This window comes from Quercus suber, unplaced genomic scaffold (genome assembly GCF_002906115.3).
Source record: "Quercus suber isolate HL8 unplaced genomic scaffold, Cork oak 2.0 scaffold_127, whole genome shotgun sequence".
Classification (NCBI taxonomy): Eukaryota; Viridiplantae; Streptophyta; class Magnoliopsida; order Fagales; family Fagaceae; genus Quercus; species Quercus suber.
The window spans coordinates 122,766-142,064 of record NW_027069590.1 but is presented as its reverse complement, the minus strand read 5'-3'; the positions used below and the strand labels follow the sequence as shown (position 1 = coordinate 142,064).

General features: G+C 32.7%; 1 protein-coding gene across 1 annotated transcript; it reads left to right on the top strand.

Annotated features, from left to right (window-relative positions):
• The first annotated feature begins 345 nt into the window (after positions 1–345).
• LOC111987569 (ras-related protein RABA1d) lies at positions 346–10,386 on the top strand. Its single transcript, XM_024019284.2, has 2 exons — positions 346–843; positions 9,593–10,386. Exons 1-2 carry the CDS (start codon positions 623–625, stop codon positions 10,026–10,028), a joined length of 657 nt encoding a protein of 218 aa, XP_023875052.1. The 5' UTR covers positions 346–622; the 3' UTR covers positions 10,029–10,386.
• Positions 10,387–19,299: the final 8,913 nt, after the last annotated feature.

The window sequence follows — 19,299 nt, the reverse complement described above, 5'->3', positions numbered from 1 at the left end:
CATCCAAAATGTGCAAATTAATTATATTTTTCACAATTTTCACAAATTATGATTAATTATCTGTTGCTTTTATATAGATTTATAACTATTTCTTTACTAATTATAGTAAGTCACGTTGAAAATTGTGGCAAAATTTGTGTGTTTTTATTGTGCGCAACTAGAATTTGTTGGACAAGAATATCCTCACAACAACCAAAGTACTAAAAAACCTGATTGAAATCATTGAAGAATGAAGTGAACTTAGACTAGACTAGTCGAGTTTGTGAACTGAAGTGACATCAATGCCATTCCATTTATTCCTTGCCCAACCAAACAAACAAAGCTCAGCATTCAAAAACAGACACATCCCTCTGTCTTGCTTTGGACTCCAGCCCAACCAGACTCTGCCTCTGGTCTCTCGAACATTTCCAACTCACAAACCCAAAAAGGTCACCCCAAAAAAAAAAAAAAAAAAAAAAACACAAACAAAAGTACTAAATTTAGAGAGAGAGAGAGAGTAGAGTGAGAGAGATCTCAAAAAAAGTAAAAAACACACACAATTCTCTCTCTCTCTAAACTAAAACTGAAAACTCCCTCTGCTTATTTTGGGAGCGAAAGTTTTGGTATTTTGTTTTGGAAAAAAATGGCTGGTTACAGAGCTGAAGATGACTATGACTACCTGTTCAAGGTGGTGCTGATCGGTGACTCAGGTGTGGGCAAGTCCAACTTGCTGTCCAGGTTCACTCGCAACGAGTTCAGCCTCGAGTCCAAGTCCACCATCGGGGTCGAGTTCGCCACTCGGAGCTTGAATGTCGATAGCAAGGTCATCAAGGCCCAGATTTGGGATACCGCTGGCCAAGAAAGGTGCGCCTTCTTTTTTGTGTTTTTGGGTCTGTAATTCTTGTTTTTATGATCTGGGCATTTCTCGTTTTTCAAAGTTTTTGTGAGTTTTTGGGTGTTTGGTTGCTGAGAAAACGTGGAAAGGAAAAGAAATTCTAGTTAATGTCTCCTGGTTTTTGTTGTTTTGATTCTTTGGACGTGAATTATCATGCCAATCTGAAAACTACTATATCAAGCTTGGTTGAGTATTGGGTTTAGTTTATTTGAGTTCTAGCATAGATATGGTGGTTTAAGATACTAAGACGGGTCTGTTTTTACTAGATCTGAGTCTAAACGTATATCCTCTTTTAATTTTACTTAACAATAACAGGAAAAAAAAAAGTTTTCTTTCCTAGCAATCAGGCTGCATGGCAGATCAAAGTTAGATTTTTGGTTTGGAGTAGTAGATCTTGATATTCTGCTGCTTGTTATCTGAATTTACGTCTGAATTATGCAATATGCATCTGAAACATGAGAATGATTGAGAAATGAGGCAAAATGTTCTGGCTTGTAATTGGGTAGGTGTGATTTCGCTTTGAAGTTTGAATTAGATGTGGTTTAATTAATGTAAAAGCTGGATTGCATTTGCTGAAGCTTTTGTATTTTCCACTGTGCAGGCTGGTCATATGTTAGATATGATTTGTAGTCAATAATTTATTTAAATTGTCATGGAATAAAATCTTTAAATGATTATAATATCTTTTTATCTTGTTTCGCAATCTTTTTTGTTTTTGGGTTGTTTTTATTCTGTTTCCTTTTGTTTTCTTGGCGTTTTGTTTTGTTCAATTTGCCTGTTGCTAAACAATTTTAATGGTGTAACCATTGGACTTATTTATATAAAAATAAACCATATCTGTTGTCTTTACTCATATTGTCTCTATTGATGTTGTCCCTAATTTATTGTCAATTTCTTTGTTTTCTTCTCCCTTTAACAATCTGAGGATTGGTGTTTGGTATAAGAATGCTGATTTTGTGTACCTGATCCTAATTTGCTGACCATGGCTAGGCTTATAGTATCTTAAGAGTCCTCATCAATTGTATCATTTTATCAAATGTGTCAATGACATGGTACTCTTGAAGCACTGCTCTATATCATTATTGCCCTAATTTTGTGGTCCACTTGCTCATCTCTGTGTGTGGGCATAACAATTGGACCATTTATGTTCTCTTGATGTTATCTATCATAAGAGTACACACATGCACGTGCATGTTACTGTGTGTAATCCAGATGTCCATTAGTTGAACTCATTCCTTGTCTATACTCTACTGCATCTTACCCCAATTATATACGGTCTTCTTGACAACATGCATTAAACATTTATTATGATAATCTCTTGTTTTGGTTGGGATGGTATAAATTTTTATTCCTATTGTTCTTTGGAAGTTGCATCTCCCATGTAATAACCCCCTCCAAGAATTAGAAATGTACTTGAATAGATTAATTGTATTATATTGTCATTCTTATTAACATAATAAGCTAATAATGTGGCATCAAGTTGTGCTATTTTTTACTTATTTGAGAGCATTTTTCTTAATAGCATTTAATGTTTAAGAGTACTATGCCAATGAGGTCTAGCTCAAATGGCACTAATTCCCCTTGTTAGAGCAAGGTGGAAGGTGAGGTTGTGGGTTCAAGTCCCACCAGGCATCTGTGTAACTTACCACTAAAAAAGGAAGGTTCAAGTGTACTACTCTTTGCTTGGTTGCTTGTGTTGTGTATTTAGAGTTTCCATGTTAATTCAAGTTTTTTGTTTCCAGCATGGAGCAAAGTTTGCATGCTAATAGCGTAGATACCTGTTTGTCTATATTCTGGTATGGTTGTGTTGTGAATTGGAAGTCAATTATTATGGAGGTTTTTAGTTGCAGCATTGGGATTTGGCAGATAAATATCCCTTGTTATTATTATTTTTTTACTGGAGAAAAAGATTATTATTATTTATATCTGGTCTTTTTTAATTTGTTTGATTTAATTATATATTTGAGTGTTTTAAATTCCAGCGTGAAGACCTATAAGCGAAAAGGTATAAGCTTCCTGAAATTCTTGTTGCTTCAAATATGATTTAGGCCCCATCTATAATATGGTTTGTCACCAGTATGCATCCTTAACTATGTTGATAATTTCCATAAAAAATGTTGTTCCTTCCTATTGATCTGCCTTCGAAGATGCCACCTAGTCTGTTGGTAAAGTTTAGTGGATATGCCAGACCTGGGGTTGAGTCTTCTTAGGAGCTTGCATACCATCAAGCTTACTAAACTACTAACAAGCAAACGAAAGAATGAAACAAAAACACTAGTTGTCTTTTCTACCTGTTCTTGTCCCAATAAAGATTACTAGGCACAAGCTTGTTTTTGTGAGTGGCACACTCTTGTAATTAAGTGGACTATCTTCTGGATGTCTGGATTTATGGGTTCCCTGGGTGGTCACTATGGATGGAACCAAGATTTGAACTTAAGGGGGCCACAATTCTTTATTTGAAAATTTTTAGAAATTGGTATGTCAATACTAGAGGTTGGCAAAGGTGCATCATCAATATTGGTTCTCGAATTATTTGTATTTTCTCTTAAAAAAAAATCAAACATTGTAGTTGAATAAAATAAAAGTCATATTAATTATAGGGATTTATAATCAATAGTTTTGTAGCTCAACTAATACTTCTTAGTGTACCCAACAAAGACGTGCAAGATTCAAATCCCCCTCTTCTTGTTGTAACTATCGAATTATTAAAAATAAAAAAATCATAGGAATTTATCATGGTTATAAAAGTATGATTGCAAAGAGAACCGAAAAAAATGAGTGGTTCTAAACTTCTAGGTTCTTTGGTTTGATTCGAGTTGGACTGATTCTTTAATCTTTTCACATTACAATTTTTGTTTAAAAATCAATTTATTTAATATTTTACATTGTTCCATACCTAATATCTTTATAATGATATGTTAATAACTAAAGGTTAACATTTCCCTTTTTTTTTTAATACTAATTATAGCAACGTTTTCAATTAATCTATATTAATAACTACAGTACATGTTAATGTTTCCCCTTGTTCTAAGTTCTAACAAATAACAATAGGTGTAAAAAAGAAGAAGCTATAATTGTATGGTGTACCCTGTTATTGGACTGTCAGTAGCCCCATGATATTGTGGCTGCTTGTAATCACTTTCACTAATAGTTTTGGAATAAAAGTTTCCACTTTCCACCTTTATCACTTAAAGTTAGAAAGGCAAAGCAGCAGCCCAGCCTCACAAGTGACACGCCACAATGCACACAGAGAGAGAGGAGAAAAGATCGGATCAAGGAAGGAAGAGAGATCCATGGGACCAAACCTTCTAAAGGTTCTTTTGTTATCTGGTTTTCTGAATTGTCCAACAAATTGTCTTAAGGTTTTTGTTTTTCTTGGGCAAATGGAATGCAGGAATAGCAGATAAGTTTTATGTTTTGATTTCATGGGTCAATTTGAAAATTATTTTGAGGGAGGGGGCCAAAATATAAATTTCAGGGACAAAATTCTAAACTTGTGTAGATGTATATACTAGTCTTTAGTTTTTTCAAAATCTCGGGCACCCCCCCCCCCCCCCCCGCCCCGCCCCCTAGCTCACATGTAGGTCCGTCCCTGGTGGTCACCTCATTTCCTCATTGTGTCATATAGACATCATGTTAGTTTTTTGTATATATTGTCAATTAGGTAATAGAGAGTATGATTTCAGATAGAATAGAATGAGGGAAAAGAATGTATGTGGCTGACCTTAACTAATTTGTTAGGGATCCATAGCTGACCCCAAAAATTTGGAACTGAGGCTTTGTTGTTGTTGTTGTTATTAGTTTTTATATATTGTAAATCTCACCAATGATATGTATATGAAATTGAACTAAGTATGAACCTTAGAAGAGGTTCCTAAATTTATTTGGATTTTTGTTTTTATAAGCTGTCTGATTTAGTGCTATGTCACTGATGTTCTAATGTATTGTTTCTTGTCATTGCAATGCACTATGATTCTGAGCATGCAGAATTCCTTTAGTAAGTTGTGGGAAGTGACATGCAGTCCATATGTTACACATGGCAGTAGTGAAGGTGATTTTGATGTGGTTGTGGTGACATTTGAGGGTGGGGTTATAGCAGCGTATATGCAGTGGCATTGTGCATGTAATACTTATTTGGTTTTATTTACAGAAAGATTGTGATGGAAATGGTTACTTCACTTGGGGTGTAGTGGTTGTACATTTAAGGAGTGGTGGTGATTGAGTGTCAGTAACACTAGCATAAGTTAGGTTTTGTTGATTGCTCGAGTGAAGTTGCATATGTTGGTTAGAATTATTAGAATTGGTATTATGTCATCATTGTTGTAACACATTTGAAATTTTGAAGGTCTAATTTCGGATATGGGCACTGTTGAAAAGAAAGTCTGAACTATAGATTCAAGGCTCCCTCCTTTTAGAATTATATGTTATACATGTTTCTGTATATGCATATATCTTTGTATAAATATGGTGGTGTCCATGATCTTGAAAAGTATATCATTTCTAGTTGTTCAAGACTGAAATATGGATGTTCCCACGAGTTATTTCAACAGGACACTCTTACGGGTAAAAAAAAAAAAAAAAAAAGGACCTCACTTCCTGCATACCACTGTTGGCAGCAATTTTGATAATTATTGGTCTTATGATCCTTGTCGTTATTTATATCAACTTCTATAGATCAGTACTTGAGAGTTTTCAGTAAATTCTTGTGACTTAAAATGTAACAGGAATCAATTAAAAATATTACTGTAGCATAACATTATAACGATGTTGAATGCAGCATAAATATTACCACCACTACCTACTACATCCACATCTTTAATGCCATTGTCATTACTGGCCTTTCATTGTATGTTCTTTGTACACTAAAAGTATCAGTAAGCAAAGCATTTTATGTACTATGCACGTGAGTATAGTTTTATTGTCATGCTTGCTTTTGAATAAACACACAATTATTTAATGAAGGGCTGTTTGGAAATCCAGTCAGCACAGGTTGTTTAATTGGGCTCTTTGATATGCTTATTCTACTATGATGTAATAATCAAATGAACTGTATAACTGTTCTGGTCTACAAAATCTGGTTTAAGGTGTTTTTATTTTATTTATTTTTAAACAATATAGTGTTGGTTATTACTTAAAAAAAAAAAAAAAGAGAAAAAAAAAAAAACAATATAGTGTTGGTTATTTGAACTAGATTGTGTGGAACTGGCCTGTTCTCTGTCATTCTATTCCAAATAGAATTGATTGGTAGACACAACAATTTTCATACTAAATATGTTGCAATTTTTTGTTGGTAAAAATTAATAGGATAGAATAAGTATCCTAACTAGTAAACTTCAAGGGGCAGCGGTGGTGTGCAGCCAACCCACCAAAACCGACCCGACCCGACCCGGTTGGGTCGGTTTTTAGGCGTTGGTGGGTTGGATTATGAATTTTTTATTTTTTTTATTTTTTAAATAGTGGGTCTGGTTGGGTTTGGGTCATAACAATCACAAACTCGCCTACCCAGACCCGACCCGACCCACCTATATATTTAAATTTTAAATTATATATAAATTTAAGAATATATTATATTTAATAATTTTTTTTCCTATTCGGCTCTTCCTATATAAAACTCAATTACCTCACAAACTCTAACAATCTTATTTCTCTCTCTCCCACTTCACTCCTATTTGTTTATAACTGAGTTGGAATACTAGTTCATGTATATTTTGTTTATTAACTTAGGTGGTAGGTGGGATATATTTTTTTATACTCAATTTAATAATAATAGTAATAAAATAAATAAAAAACTGTCCAACTTATGGGTTCAACCTAACCCAACCTCATTCATGTGGGTTAGGTTGGACTCCTGTGATGGGTTGGGTTGGGTTGAATTTTTTTTAATCTACCATGGCGGGTTGGGTTGAAAAATCCCCTCAACCCCACCCAACCTGACACACGCACACTCCTAGGTAGCGCAATCATTTGGGGACCATACCTTTATGAAGTGGAGGTAACTGGTTCGAATCTTGTCTTTTCCTTCTTGTGGCCAACTTCAGGAGGTAGTACAATCAGTTGGGGACTGCGCCTCATGAAGTCGAGGTTACTAGTTCGAATCTCTATCCCCCCTTCCCCTTGGGACCAGAACAAACTTATTTGAAAAAAAAAAAGTTTCCTTACTAGTAGAATTAGAATTTACCATCATCCTATGTTTCTCTTTGATGTAGTCAAAATCATTGGGGTCCAAGATTGTTTGGTTTTGATGAATTACGATAACTTGTATCTGCCTGAATCTATGCTATGTATCTTTCATGAATGCTCTGTCCAAAATGAGGTCCTTGGCGGGGTAATCTTCAATTCTTGATTTCAACTTTCTGCTGAAAACTTGCACTTTCCACTTGGTGATTAGGTTGCGATCTCAGTTTGATATAAACACATATAGGTTTTTAGCTACATCTCATGCTACCTTAAAATCATTGGGAGGGACCTTTAAGTGGGAAGTAGATCCTAACCCATGCTTCTAAACTCTTGCTTTCATAGACCCGGAGAAAAATGTTAAATCTTGAGAACTCCATTGCCCTCGTGGTTCATGTACTGGTATGCATTTATGACAGGCTTGGTTTTTTTTTTTTGATAAGTATGACAAGCTTGGTCTTTAGGCATAAGCCTTCTGTAGTTTAGTTCAATAAGTGTCAATCCTTCTTTCTCTCCTCCTTGTTATGCTTCCTTTAGACACTATTGAAAATTCAAGTAAAAGATAAACTAGGAGTGTAGGAAGAAAAATCTATATTTGGGAAAAATTTGAACAAATGTTTTCAGTACTTTAAATACCTTCTATGGCCAATGATCTCTAGTTCAAATGACACTTCTTCCTCCTACAAGAATTGGTGGAGGGTTACCTGGTTGATTCAAAACCCATTGGGTGTGTGCAATTTACCAATAAGAACTAACTAGGTCTTATATTAGATGGACAATCTCTAATGCGTTCTCTGGATTACTTTGTTGCAGCTTGTTGGTATCAGGCCTATTAGATGTTGATAACATAGGTAAGAGTATCACCTGCATATAAATCCTACATGAGAAAGAATGAGATATAATAGAGCATTAACTTTTGCTGGTACCTGTTGGAATGCATGCAAATTTCTTGGTTGAAATGTTCATATATATTGCATGCTTGCTATATCTGTCCATATAGTTATTAGTTATTACGTATGCGATTGGATACTGCTTATTTTGCTGAAAATTGAAAACAATAAAAAATCATTTTTCGGTTAGTGTTCACTTTTAAAATTACTGTTCATATGCCTGATTGCACTGTTCATGTCCCATGAACGGTGCAAGAGGCGCTGAGTTGAATAAAAAAAAAAAAAAAAAAAAAGCTGAAACGGTAAAACGTGGACGTGAGATGCGCAAAACAAATGGACCCTACATCAAGTGTCTGTCAATTTGTTCCAAGAAAGTGTCTGTGTGCAGACCGGAGTCTCATTTCAATTGGTTTTGCCCCCACAGTCCTCTGAGAGGAGGGAGAAGTTAATTTTGACAGTTAGCAAAAAAAGAAAAGGTAGTATACTATTACATTGTGGAGAATGTGAAATTTGATAGAAAATCAGTGTTTGTGTGCTTGATAGAGGTAATGTTAGCTTGCTGGGTTGGGCTTTTGGATTTGAGCCTGTATGCGTAGTGCCACAAAGGATGGTACTATTGACTTCTGCATCGTTTCTGCCTTATTTCTGGCAGAGTGATGTAGTAGAGTTCCATAATTTTTGCATATTTCAGCATACTAGCAGGACAATGGAAGAAGTGATAGAAAAATATATTTCACATGTGAAAGCCTCAAATTAAAACCTAATTAGCACTAACAAAGACAGTAGTATGCTAACATTTCCTTACTTAGCTCCAAAGACTACCTCAACAAAAAGTGCTACAAAAAAAAAAACTGATGAACACAAACCTCAAAAATCAAGAATTGAATCAAAGAATTTAGTGTTAGCAAAACAAACAACAAACACTGTTCAGTGTCAGTTGTGTTCTGCACTGCAATACACTAGGTTTCTGTTCTGCATTGCAAGATGAAAGGGAAAAAAAGGCCTCTGGTCATGCATTTTTGAAGAAGTTTGACATATTGCTGGCTACGTACCATGTATGTTTGTGACAGTGAGGCAGTTAAGAAAGCTTCTCGCATGTATCAAAGGGAGATTATTTTGGATAGAATAATGCAAAGGACACAACATTTTTCCACAACTGCTGACATGTCCTATTGTGATGGAAGCAATATTACTATTACTTGGGTCCACCACTGATACCACTTTTATCATGCATCACAACAGGCCATATATTGTATGAAAAAAGTTGTGAAAAATGTTGTCCCTAGACTTGTGTTTTGGATGGTAGCATTATGAAATAGATCCAATCAATTTATTTTCTTTATGAAATTGGATGTTTTTATGTCTGAATTCACTACACAACTCTAGATAGTGTGTTGGCAAATTTAAATTCCTGCGCTGCTATCAGGATGATGGTGAATGCTTTAAAATGAAAGTTGGATGGTGAATTAATTTACCAGTTAATTAGATACATGATGATTCTCTTTGTGTTTTTAGCATTGTTCTTTGGATATTTCTTTGTTTTAATGCAATTAAGTTATATTCCTAGGCTTTGAGGTTTTTACACCTATTGGATATTGCCTTTTTGTCTGCCCAAGACTTTTTCATCATTTGACCTTGTTTGTTGAGTTTGTAGGTACCGGGCCATAACTAGTGCTTACTACCGTGGGGCCGTTGGTGCACTGCTTGTGTATGATGTCACTCGGCATTCCACATTTGAAAATGTTGAAAGGTGGTTAAGGGAGTTGAGGGATCACACAGATCCAAACATTGTGGTTATGCTCATTGGTAACAAATCAGATCTTCGTCACCTTGTGGCAGTCTCAACTGAGGATGGGAAATCCTTTGCCGAGAGGGAGTCCCTTTTCTTCATGGAAACTTCTGCTCTGGAAGCAACTAATGTGGACAATGCTTTTGCAGAAGTTCTTACTCAGATCTACCATATAGTGAGCAAGAAGGCCATGGAGACTGGAGATGACGCAGCTGCATCAGCTGTTCCTTCCAAAGGGGAGAAAATAGATGTCAGTAAAGATGTTTCTGCTGTGAAGAGAGCTGGATGCTGTTCCACCTAGGGTTTTAATCTACGTGGGATGCGGCTGGTTTGTTTCGCTGCATCTGTTTTTATGTACACTATGATTTGTGTAAAATTTTTTCAGATGCCTACAGTAGGAGATAGGCCAGATGTGTTTCGTTTTCACTTCCATTTTTTTTTTTGGTGAAGTCTGAAATTTTTAGCTAAGAACTTGTTTAGGAATCGGGATTTACTGCTTTCAAAGGTGCTCAATTGGCCCAAAATTTGCACCCAATGTTTGTATGTTGACATTCTTGCTCAGAGTTAAGAATTAAGACCCATAATCAAAATTTCTCTATCTGGCAAGCCATGCACTTGGTCAGTTCCTGTGAAGTAAATAGGAAATGGCTTCAACTCAATTTACTTGCTCACTTAATGCTAGTTTCTTTTCATCCTTCTCTCAACTGTGGAGGTTACCATGTTATCAAATTTACTAGACGTTTGTTTATGTCCTTTGCTTGGGATTGTTTTGCATCAGATTCATTGGATATGGCTGCTTTATTTCAAATACATCCGATTAAACTATGCTTTGTTTGAGTGAGAAATGAAAATCTCTTCACAGATTTCAAGCTAAATTGTTGTTAATGTTATCTTTAAACTCGTGCAAATTTAAGTTATGAACCCAATGTCTATGGATATAGACAAAACCATTAAACTAAACTGTGTTATACGCGGCAGACGACTATTTGCTTTGATTAACGGTAAACCCAAATGGTTAAGCTGTCATTATGTGTTAATTAATGTATTTCTGTGCCAAAATGGATAAGGAAGAAGATCATAAGAAAGAGCAAGAAAATCTTGGGTGACGTTATCTCAACTCGTCATACGACACTTTGCCATCAAGTCCTACAAAACCCCATATGATATTTATGCAAATGTAAACTAAACTATCACATACGGTTTAAAGGGTTCCATTAATTAAAACTTGCTTTGGCTGACTTCTTGTTGTCGTTATGGAACAAGACAAGGGTTGTGATTATATAAATTTTGGGGGTGTCGAACTATAATATACAATTAGGTAATGGATCCCTTATCCTCCTCAACCACTCCCCCCTATAATAAAAATATAAACATAATTTGGATCTCTCTCTCTCTCTCTCTCTCTCTCTCTCTCTCTATTATATATATATATATATGTATGTATGTATATATGTATATAGGATGTGGCTTCTGTTCAGTGTCCTGTGACACTGGACCCGTTGTGATCATGACACGTGTTCGAAAATTTTTTGGACACGTGTCATGATCGTAGCGGGTCCAATGCATTGGATAGAAGCTGCGCTCATATATATATATATATATGAGTTCAAGTTACACTTGGTGTAATTTTAAGTAATATTTTACCACCCAATAACTTATTATTGAATTCATATTTTGAAAATCTAGCTGTTGAATTACATGTTCTATATATTCTTCACAAACATGGCAATTTTCATGCCAATCATATATATTTTACTATTCGATCTATAAATTCATTTTTTTATGTATTATTTCAAACTACAGAAATTTGAATTTAAATAACTGTTTGATGACATGACTATTGATTTTTGATTATCTTTAAATTTTGTAAGTACAAAGAATATACAAAGATAATATAATCTAACTATAGATCTATTAAAATTCAAATCTAATTAAAAAATATTAAATGGTGTAATATTACTTAACTTGTGTAATTAGAACCCTCTCTCTCTCTCTCTCTCTCTCTCTCTCTCTAAATTTGGATCTCTCTCCTTCTCTCATTGAGTTTCTCTTTGCTGGTCAAACAAGTTAACCCTGCTAAACAGGTTTTATCTAACATGTGCGAGTGTGACTTATGGCACAATTTAGGGCTGTATATAGATAAACAACCCAAGCGTTGGTGCAACTCATAGGAATATCCAATCCAGCTATATATCCTACTATTATATCACCTAAAAGTCAACTTTTACATGTTAAGACTTTAAGGTTTGACAGCTACACAAATTCAATTTTTACAACTAATCAAACTACCAAAATCTTCTCTGGTTCCCGAATACCCAAGTTGTCTTGGTGGGCTGTATACAGTTGTAGATGAGAGGGTACAGGCTTTATAGGTATGAACTCTGCCAATCAAAGTTGGTTTCACTATTCAACAATCATCACAAAATAAAATTCATCATTCAAAAAACAACAAAAAGCATCAGTTTTGATATTCAATTTTATTTTTGTGTGGTTTGGTACTTTTCTATTGATTTTTAACCTTAGCAATCATGGTCAAAGAAAACAAAAAGCGGTCCTATGAATTAAAACTATACAAATCCACATTTCTTGTAGTTATCATGAGGTAAATTGTTCTCTCGTCTTTTACTAAATTTATAAATTTTGATTCAAAACCGGAAGCTTGGCATTTGGTAACTATTGCATCAAATTTCATCTAGTGAAGGGAAACCTAAATAGCATAGCTTTAGTGTCTTTTTTTTTTTTTTGGGTTAATAGTTGGTTAAAAAGTTGTTTAATATTTTGTAGTCCCAAATAGACCCAAAATCCAATTGGCCTAACATAGAGCAAGAAAAAGTCAAGAAAAAAGAATATGGCTTTATTGTATCCTACTTGATTAAGTGGGGCTTTAATCCTTAGGAATCGTTTGATTAAGGGGATCTTGGATTTCTATGAAGTTTGGGCCATTTTATCTTTAAATGATTGGATAATAATGAAGTTTAGTTAGGAGAATTATTGAGTTGGACCTCGATGTAAACATGTGGCAAAAATTAAATACGTGTCCATATCGTGTCAGCTCTAGTATATATACTGGAATACTGGAGTTAAGTCATGTCCTATATCCATTTAATTCAACTAAAATTAAGTCTCAAAATGCTTTTTTCTTAAGAGTTTTGTGGGTCACTAGTACTAATTTGGGTTCAAATCTCACTTGTCCTAATTAATTGTTTGAAATTCTATGCAAAACTAACCTTTTGCTTTCTCTCTCTTTTTCCATCCAATCAAACCATTAAGCTACAATTAAGAGCGTTGGAAAACAATATGTTCCCCCGGTGGCCAAACCAAACTAAAATGTTGTCCCTTCACTTCAATGAAGGGCTGAGTCCACTTTAATCTCGTTCACAATCACATGGTCCTTTCAATTAAGGTACATCACAATGTTATTAATGTACTAAATTATTTGTTTTATGGCAATTTTTATAGTTGATGATATCATCAACTCCAGCCTTATTCCTTTTCATAATTCAATGGAACTTGCCAATTGCCATCCCAGCTCATCTTATCTTTAAAATTCATATTCTTAATTATTAAGAAAAGTCAAATAGAGTTTAGTGTTATTTAAAATATCAACTATGTGACTTAATCACCAAGAGTTACTATTCTTCGTATGTTTTTACGGGTCAAAAGTGATGTATTGTATATATCGCTCGCGAAACAGCTAAAACCTATGACCAACTTTAGCCATTTTTCTTTTCAGTTCAATATTATTGCTCTGCCAGTTACTTTTCCAACAATATGTCACACTAGCATATGAAGTTTGTCCTAGCTCCTTTGTAGCTGAATTGACACCTCCCCATATACAAAGTGCTTTGGATCTAGGGGGAAAGGGTTCGAGCTGCAAGGTTAGCAAGATGTAATTATTTCTAAAAAAAAAAAAAAAGGTGATATATGCTACTCTTTTTGTTTCACTGATTCATTAAAGAAGGAGAGGGATGCATATATAAATAGATGAAAAATAGATAAAGGTAACCTTAAAAGTGGCTAAGTTCACCTTGATAATGGTCCACTATGCCGCCTAAGAAAATCTATGCCTTTATATAGGGCAATTCTTACATAGTCTTAGGGCAATGCTCTAAGCTCTTATATAAGGGATGACCTATCTAAATTTTTTCCCTTTATATAACTTTCACTAAGTTCACCTAAAAATTAGTCCACTATGCCACCCAAGGAAATTTAGGCCTTTATAAAGGGCAATTTTTACATAGTCTTAGAGCAATGTTCTGGGTTCTCATATAAAGGATGACCTATTTAAGTTTTTTCCCTATAACTTCCACTTTTTTGCTTATCCTTATTGATAGGGTAATATAAAATAACACCATTAGGAAAATAATCACTAAAAAAAAAAAAAAGAAAAAACTTTGCCCTAACAATAATTTAGACATAGTATATTTATGATAACATTAGTATCTAAGAAACTAAATGATTAGGTAAACCCTAGGGGTTGATATTAAATTATTGAGAATCAGCGTGTTGTTCCACAAGGATTTGGATTGGGTGTAACGTGTAATTGCCTAAGGTATTGCACCAGTGCAATTACCCTCATCCTTATTCAACGAATATTTGTTTTTTACAACTTTCAGTTTTTAACTTTTAATTATATTATTTACTCAATAATTGAGATTAAAAATTGTTTTTTTCAAATCTCCATCTCAACCATTGAGAGCTATTGAATCAGGTGCACCTGGTCTTAATCCGTTCCACACTTCATAATTTAATAATTGGAGCGATACTAACCATTGATAATGAAATACTTGAAACATTGACTAGGTCAGTTATTGCTCTGTGCCCTTCTCAAGTAGTAGAAGGATGGAAAGAGCCAATTGGGCAATTTGCTCCCCCTAAAAAATATCAACAAAATAAGCTTCTAGAGTTTGGCGAATGCGTGAAGCAATGTCACTATAATATATTTTTTTTCCTACAAAGGCAAATATTTTATTTTGAGTATTTTTGAATAACTTCTAATGTTAAAATTATTTTATTGTTTCCATCTCTGACTTCCTTAACCCGCGGCATCTATGGTGCGCTATACTTCTTTTTTTTTCGTCTTTTACTTTTGTTCTTTTTAGTGTTTGTTATGTCAATTCTCTCAGACTCTCACAAAGTCATAACTACGTTTTCAAGGAACAGAAACTTCCTGATGGTTTCCCCTTTCACATTTAATATATAAATATTTCTTCTGAATACATTTTAATATCTCTTGGAACTCCCAACATATACTTTTGCACATTCTCAACAAAAAAAATATATATATATATATATATTTTTATATTTATATATACTTTTGCAATACGACATGCTTAATACCTTTAATTTTTTTATAAAAAAATACATAACGTTATATTACATTATCTTTCTACCATGTAAAATTTCAACATATAATAAGAGATTAACCATCTCATCATAAAAGATTTAATTTTCGATAGTTTTGAACTTTAAAATTATAACATGAGTTTGTAGATCAAATAATAAAGAGTATTTGGTTAAAATAAAATTTGGTGTGCATATTAGGAATAATAATAATAAAAAAAATCTAACGGTGAAAATTTTACAATATTTCAATAAAAAATTATGAACTAGAGTAAAATCGCAAAAAATTATATCAGATATAACTTAATCCTAATCCTAATAAATATACTTCATAAATTATGAATGAATTTCAGTTGATTCAATTGGTGTGAAATCTCATCAAGTAAGGAACTTGGGTTCAAATATAACCTTCATAAAAAAGAAATCCATTATTATCTTAATACATACTACAATAAACAATATTATAGAGCAAGCACAATAACTTTAAATCTTAACATAGTTATCCTAAAATAAAAATTGAAGTATCAAAATCAAACATTATCTAATGGTACGTTAGTATATATGCAGCAACATTTAAGAGCTTTATGATCCGAACGCTCACCATTAACCAATGGAATGAAATTCACATGTTGTCCCGNCTTTTTTTTTTTTTGGGTTAATAGTTGGTTAAAATGCAAAAAGGCTCTTCTCTCTAACTAATTTGATCATCACTCATAGTTGGTGTGATGATTTTTGTACAAGTATAAGTTCTATGAGGTGAGAAGTAAGGGTCGAGTTTTAAGTCTCTAAGAAAGGGTCTTATACACATATACACTTAAATTATATTAGAGTTGAACTTTATTTCAGATAAAAAAAAACTTATTATTAATATTAAATGGTCATATGTTATGTAAATGACCACTTAAAAAAAAGGGGGAAAGGGTTCGAGCTGCAAGGTTAGCAAGATGTAATTATTTCTAAAAAAAAAAAAAAAGGTGATATATGCTACTCTTTTTGTTTCACTGATTCATTAAAGAAGGAGAGGGATGCATATATAAATAGATGAAAAATAGATAAAGGTAACCTTAAAAGTGGCTAAGTTCACCTTGATAATGGTCCACTATGCCGCCTAAGAAAATCTATGCCTTTATATAGGGCAATTCTTACATAGTCTTAGGGCAATGCTCTAAGCTCTTATATAAGGGATGACCTATCTAAATTTTTTCCCTTTATATAACTTTCACTAAGTTCACCTAAAAATTAGTCCACTATGCCACCCAAGGAAATTTAGGCCTTTATAAAGGGCAATTTTTACATAGTCTTAGAGCAATGTTCTGGGTTCTCATATAAAGGATGACCTATTTAAGTTTTTTCCCTATAACTTCCACTTTTTTGCTTATCCTTATTGATAGGGTAATATAAAATAACACCATTAGGAAAATAATCACTAAAAAAAAAAAAAAGAAAAAACTTTGCCCTAACAATAATTTAGACATAGTATATTTATGATAACATTAGTATCTAAGAAACTAAATGATTAGGTAAACCCTAGGGGTTGATATTAAATTATTGAGAATCAGCGTGTTGTTCCACAAGGATTTGGATTGGGTGTAACGTGTAATTGCCTAAGGTATTGCACCAGTGCAATTACCCTCATCCTTATTCAACGAATATTTGTTTTTTACAACTTTCAGTTTTTAACTTTTAATTATATTATTTACTCAATAATTGAGATTAAAAATTGTTTTTTTCAAATCTCCATCTCAACCATTGAGAGCTATTGAATCAGGTGCACCTGGTCTTAATCCGTTCCACACTTCATAATTTAATAATTGGAGCGATACTAACCATTGATAATGAAATACTTGAAACATTGACTAGGTCAGTTATTGCTCTGTGCCCTTCTCAAGTAGTAGAAGGATGGAAAGAGCCAATTGGGCAATTTGCTCCCCCTAAAAAATATCAACAAAATAAGCTTCTAGAGTTTGGCGAATGCGTGAAGCAATGTCACTATAATATATTTTTTTTCCTACAAAGGCAAATATTTTATTTTGAGTATTTTTGAATAACTTCTAATGTTAAAATTATTTTATTGTTTCCATCTCTGACTTCCTTAACCCGCGGCATCTATGGTGCGCTATACTTCTTTTTTTTTCGTCTTTTACTTTTGTTCTTTTTAGTGTTTGTTATGTCAATTCTCTCAGACTCTCACAAAGTCATAACTACGTTTTCAAGGAACAGAAACTTCCTGATGGTTTCCCCTTTCACATTTAATATATAAATATTTCTTCTGAATACATTTTAATATCTCTTGGAACTCCCAACATATACTTTTGCACATTCTCAACAAAAAAAAAATATATATATATATATATTTTTATATTTATATATACTTTTGCAATACGACATGCTTAATACCTTTAATTTTTTTATAAAAAAATACATAACGTTATATTACATTATCTTTCTACCATGTAAAATTTCAACATATAATAAGAGATTAACCATCTCATCATAAAAGATTTAATTTTCGATAGTTTTGAACTTTAAAATTATAACATGAGTTTGTAGATCAAATAATAAAGAGTATTTGGTTAAAATAAAATTTGGTGTGCATATTAGGAATAATAATAATAAAAAAAATCTAACGGTGAAAATTTTACAATATTTCAATAAAAAATTATGAACTAGAGTAAAATCGCAAAAAATTATATCAGATATAACTTAATCCTAATCCTAATAAATATACTTCATAAATTATGAATGAATTTCAGTTGATTCAATTGGTGTGAAATCTCATCAAGTAAGGAACTTGGGTTCAAATATAACCTTCATAAAAAAGAAATCCATTATTATCTTAATACATACTACAATAAACAATATTATAGAGCAAGCACAATAACTTTAAATCTTAACATAGTTATCCTAAAATAAAAATTGAAGTATCAAAATCAAACATTATCTAATGGTACGTTAGTATATATGCAGCAACATTTAAGAGCTTTATGATCCGAACGCTCACCATTAACCAATGGAATGAAATTCACATGTTGTCCCGATCCGTGTTATATGGGGTTAGAAGGTTTTTCTTTTTCTTTTTTATTTTAAAAAAATATTATTATTATTATAATTTAAAATAGAATGGGGTCAGAAGTTGAGCAATACGAAGGTAGCTGTCAATACTCAAAACTTTTTTTTTTTTTTTTTTGGAGAAGGAGTCAATACTCAAAACTTATTTTTTTTTTTTTTTTTTTGGAGTAAAATTTGAGTTTTCTTTTCTATGAGGAACAGAAACAGTACCATGTCAAGTTTTCATCGGCGTCATCATCATTCATTGTAAATCAACTCTTAAATGATGATTTTGTAAATCATTGGTTTTTTTCTTAAACTTCAAAAGAACCCCTTATGTCACTTTCAACAAGCAGTGGAAATCAGATAAATTCCATTTTTATTAGTTCCTTTTAACCAAACAATCACTGCCCAAAATCTGCTCCATATTCGTCTGACCCCTATCATTTACTAGCAAGTTTTTTATTATTTTAGCAGATAGATCTAATAAAAATCAAAAACAAAAACATAATAAACCTATGATTACGTTTAATTAACTCTTTTTTTTATTATTAATATTATTATAAGTTCCTTCATGGACATCTAGAGATGAACTGAATGGATTTGAAGGATGGAGAGTCTAGAAATCAGAAGTTCATTAGCTATTAAGAAATTGTGAATCTAATAATTTAATTTAACATGTCTCATGAGTAGAGAATGAAATAATCTAGCCCAAAGAGTAAGATACTACATCTTTATATAAATAGCAGGAGAAAATGAGAAGATGACTGATATAAAACACCAAAAATATGTCATTTTGTTTCAATAGAAAGATTTATTGTGAAAATAGTTTTCCATATTTTCTTGTATTTTTAAGTATATAAAAAAATTATTCAAGTGAAAACTATCTCTTAACTTTCTATATTTAACACAGCAATGAAGAGTTTTTTCCATTAAATTTTTCTAAAATAACTCTATCTCATGTAAAACTAAATTAGAAAAATGACTCTATTTCACGCAAAACTAAATATAAAAAAAAAATCAAAAGATATTATTTTAACTTATTTTAAAGTCAAGTACTAAATATATAAAAAATAAATAATAAATAAGATGGTTTTTTATAAAATAGTTTTTGAAATTTAATTCATTTTTCCAAAAATTTTAATGCAGAAACAAGCAAATCTTAAACTACCAATTCGACC

Coding starts and splice junctions, on each gene's coding strand:
- LOC111987569 (XM_024019284.2), top strand. CDS start 623: ATGGCTGGTTACAGAGCTGAAGATGACTATGACTACCTGTTCAAGGTG. Junction 844..9,592: donor GATACCGCTGGCCAAGAAAG/GTGCGCCTTCTT, acceptor TTGAGTTTGTAG/GTACCGGGCCATAACTAGTG.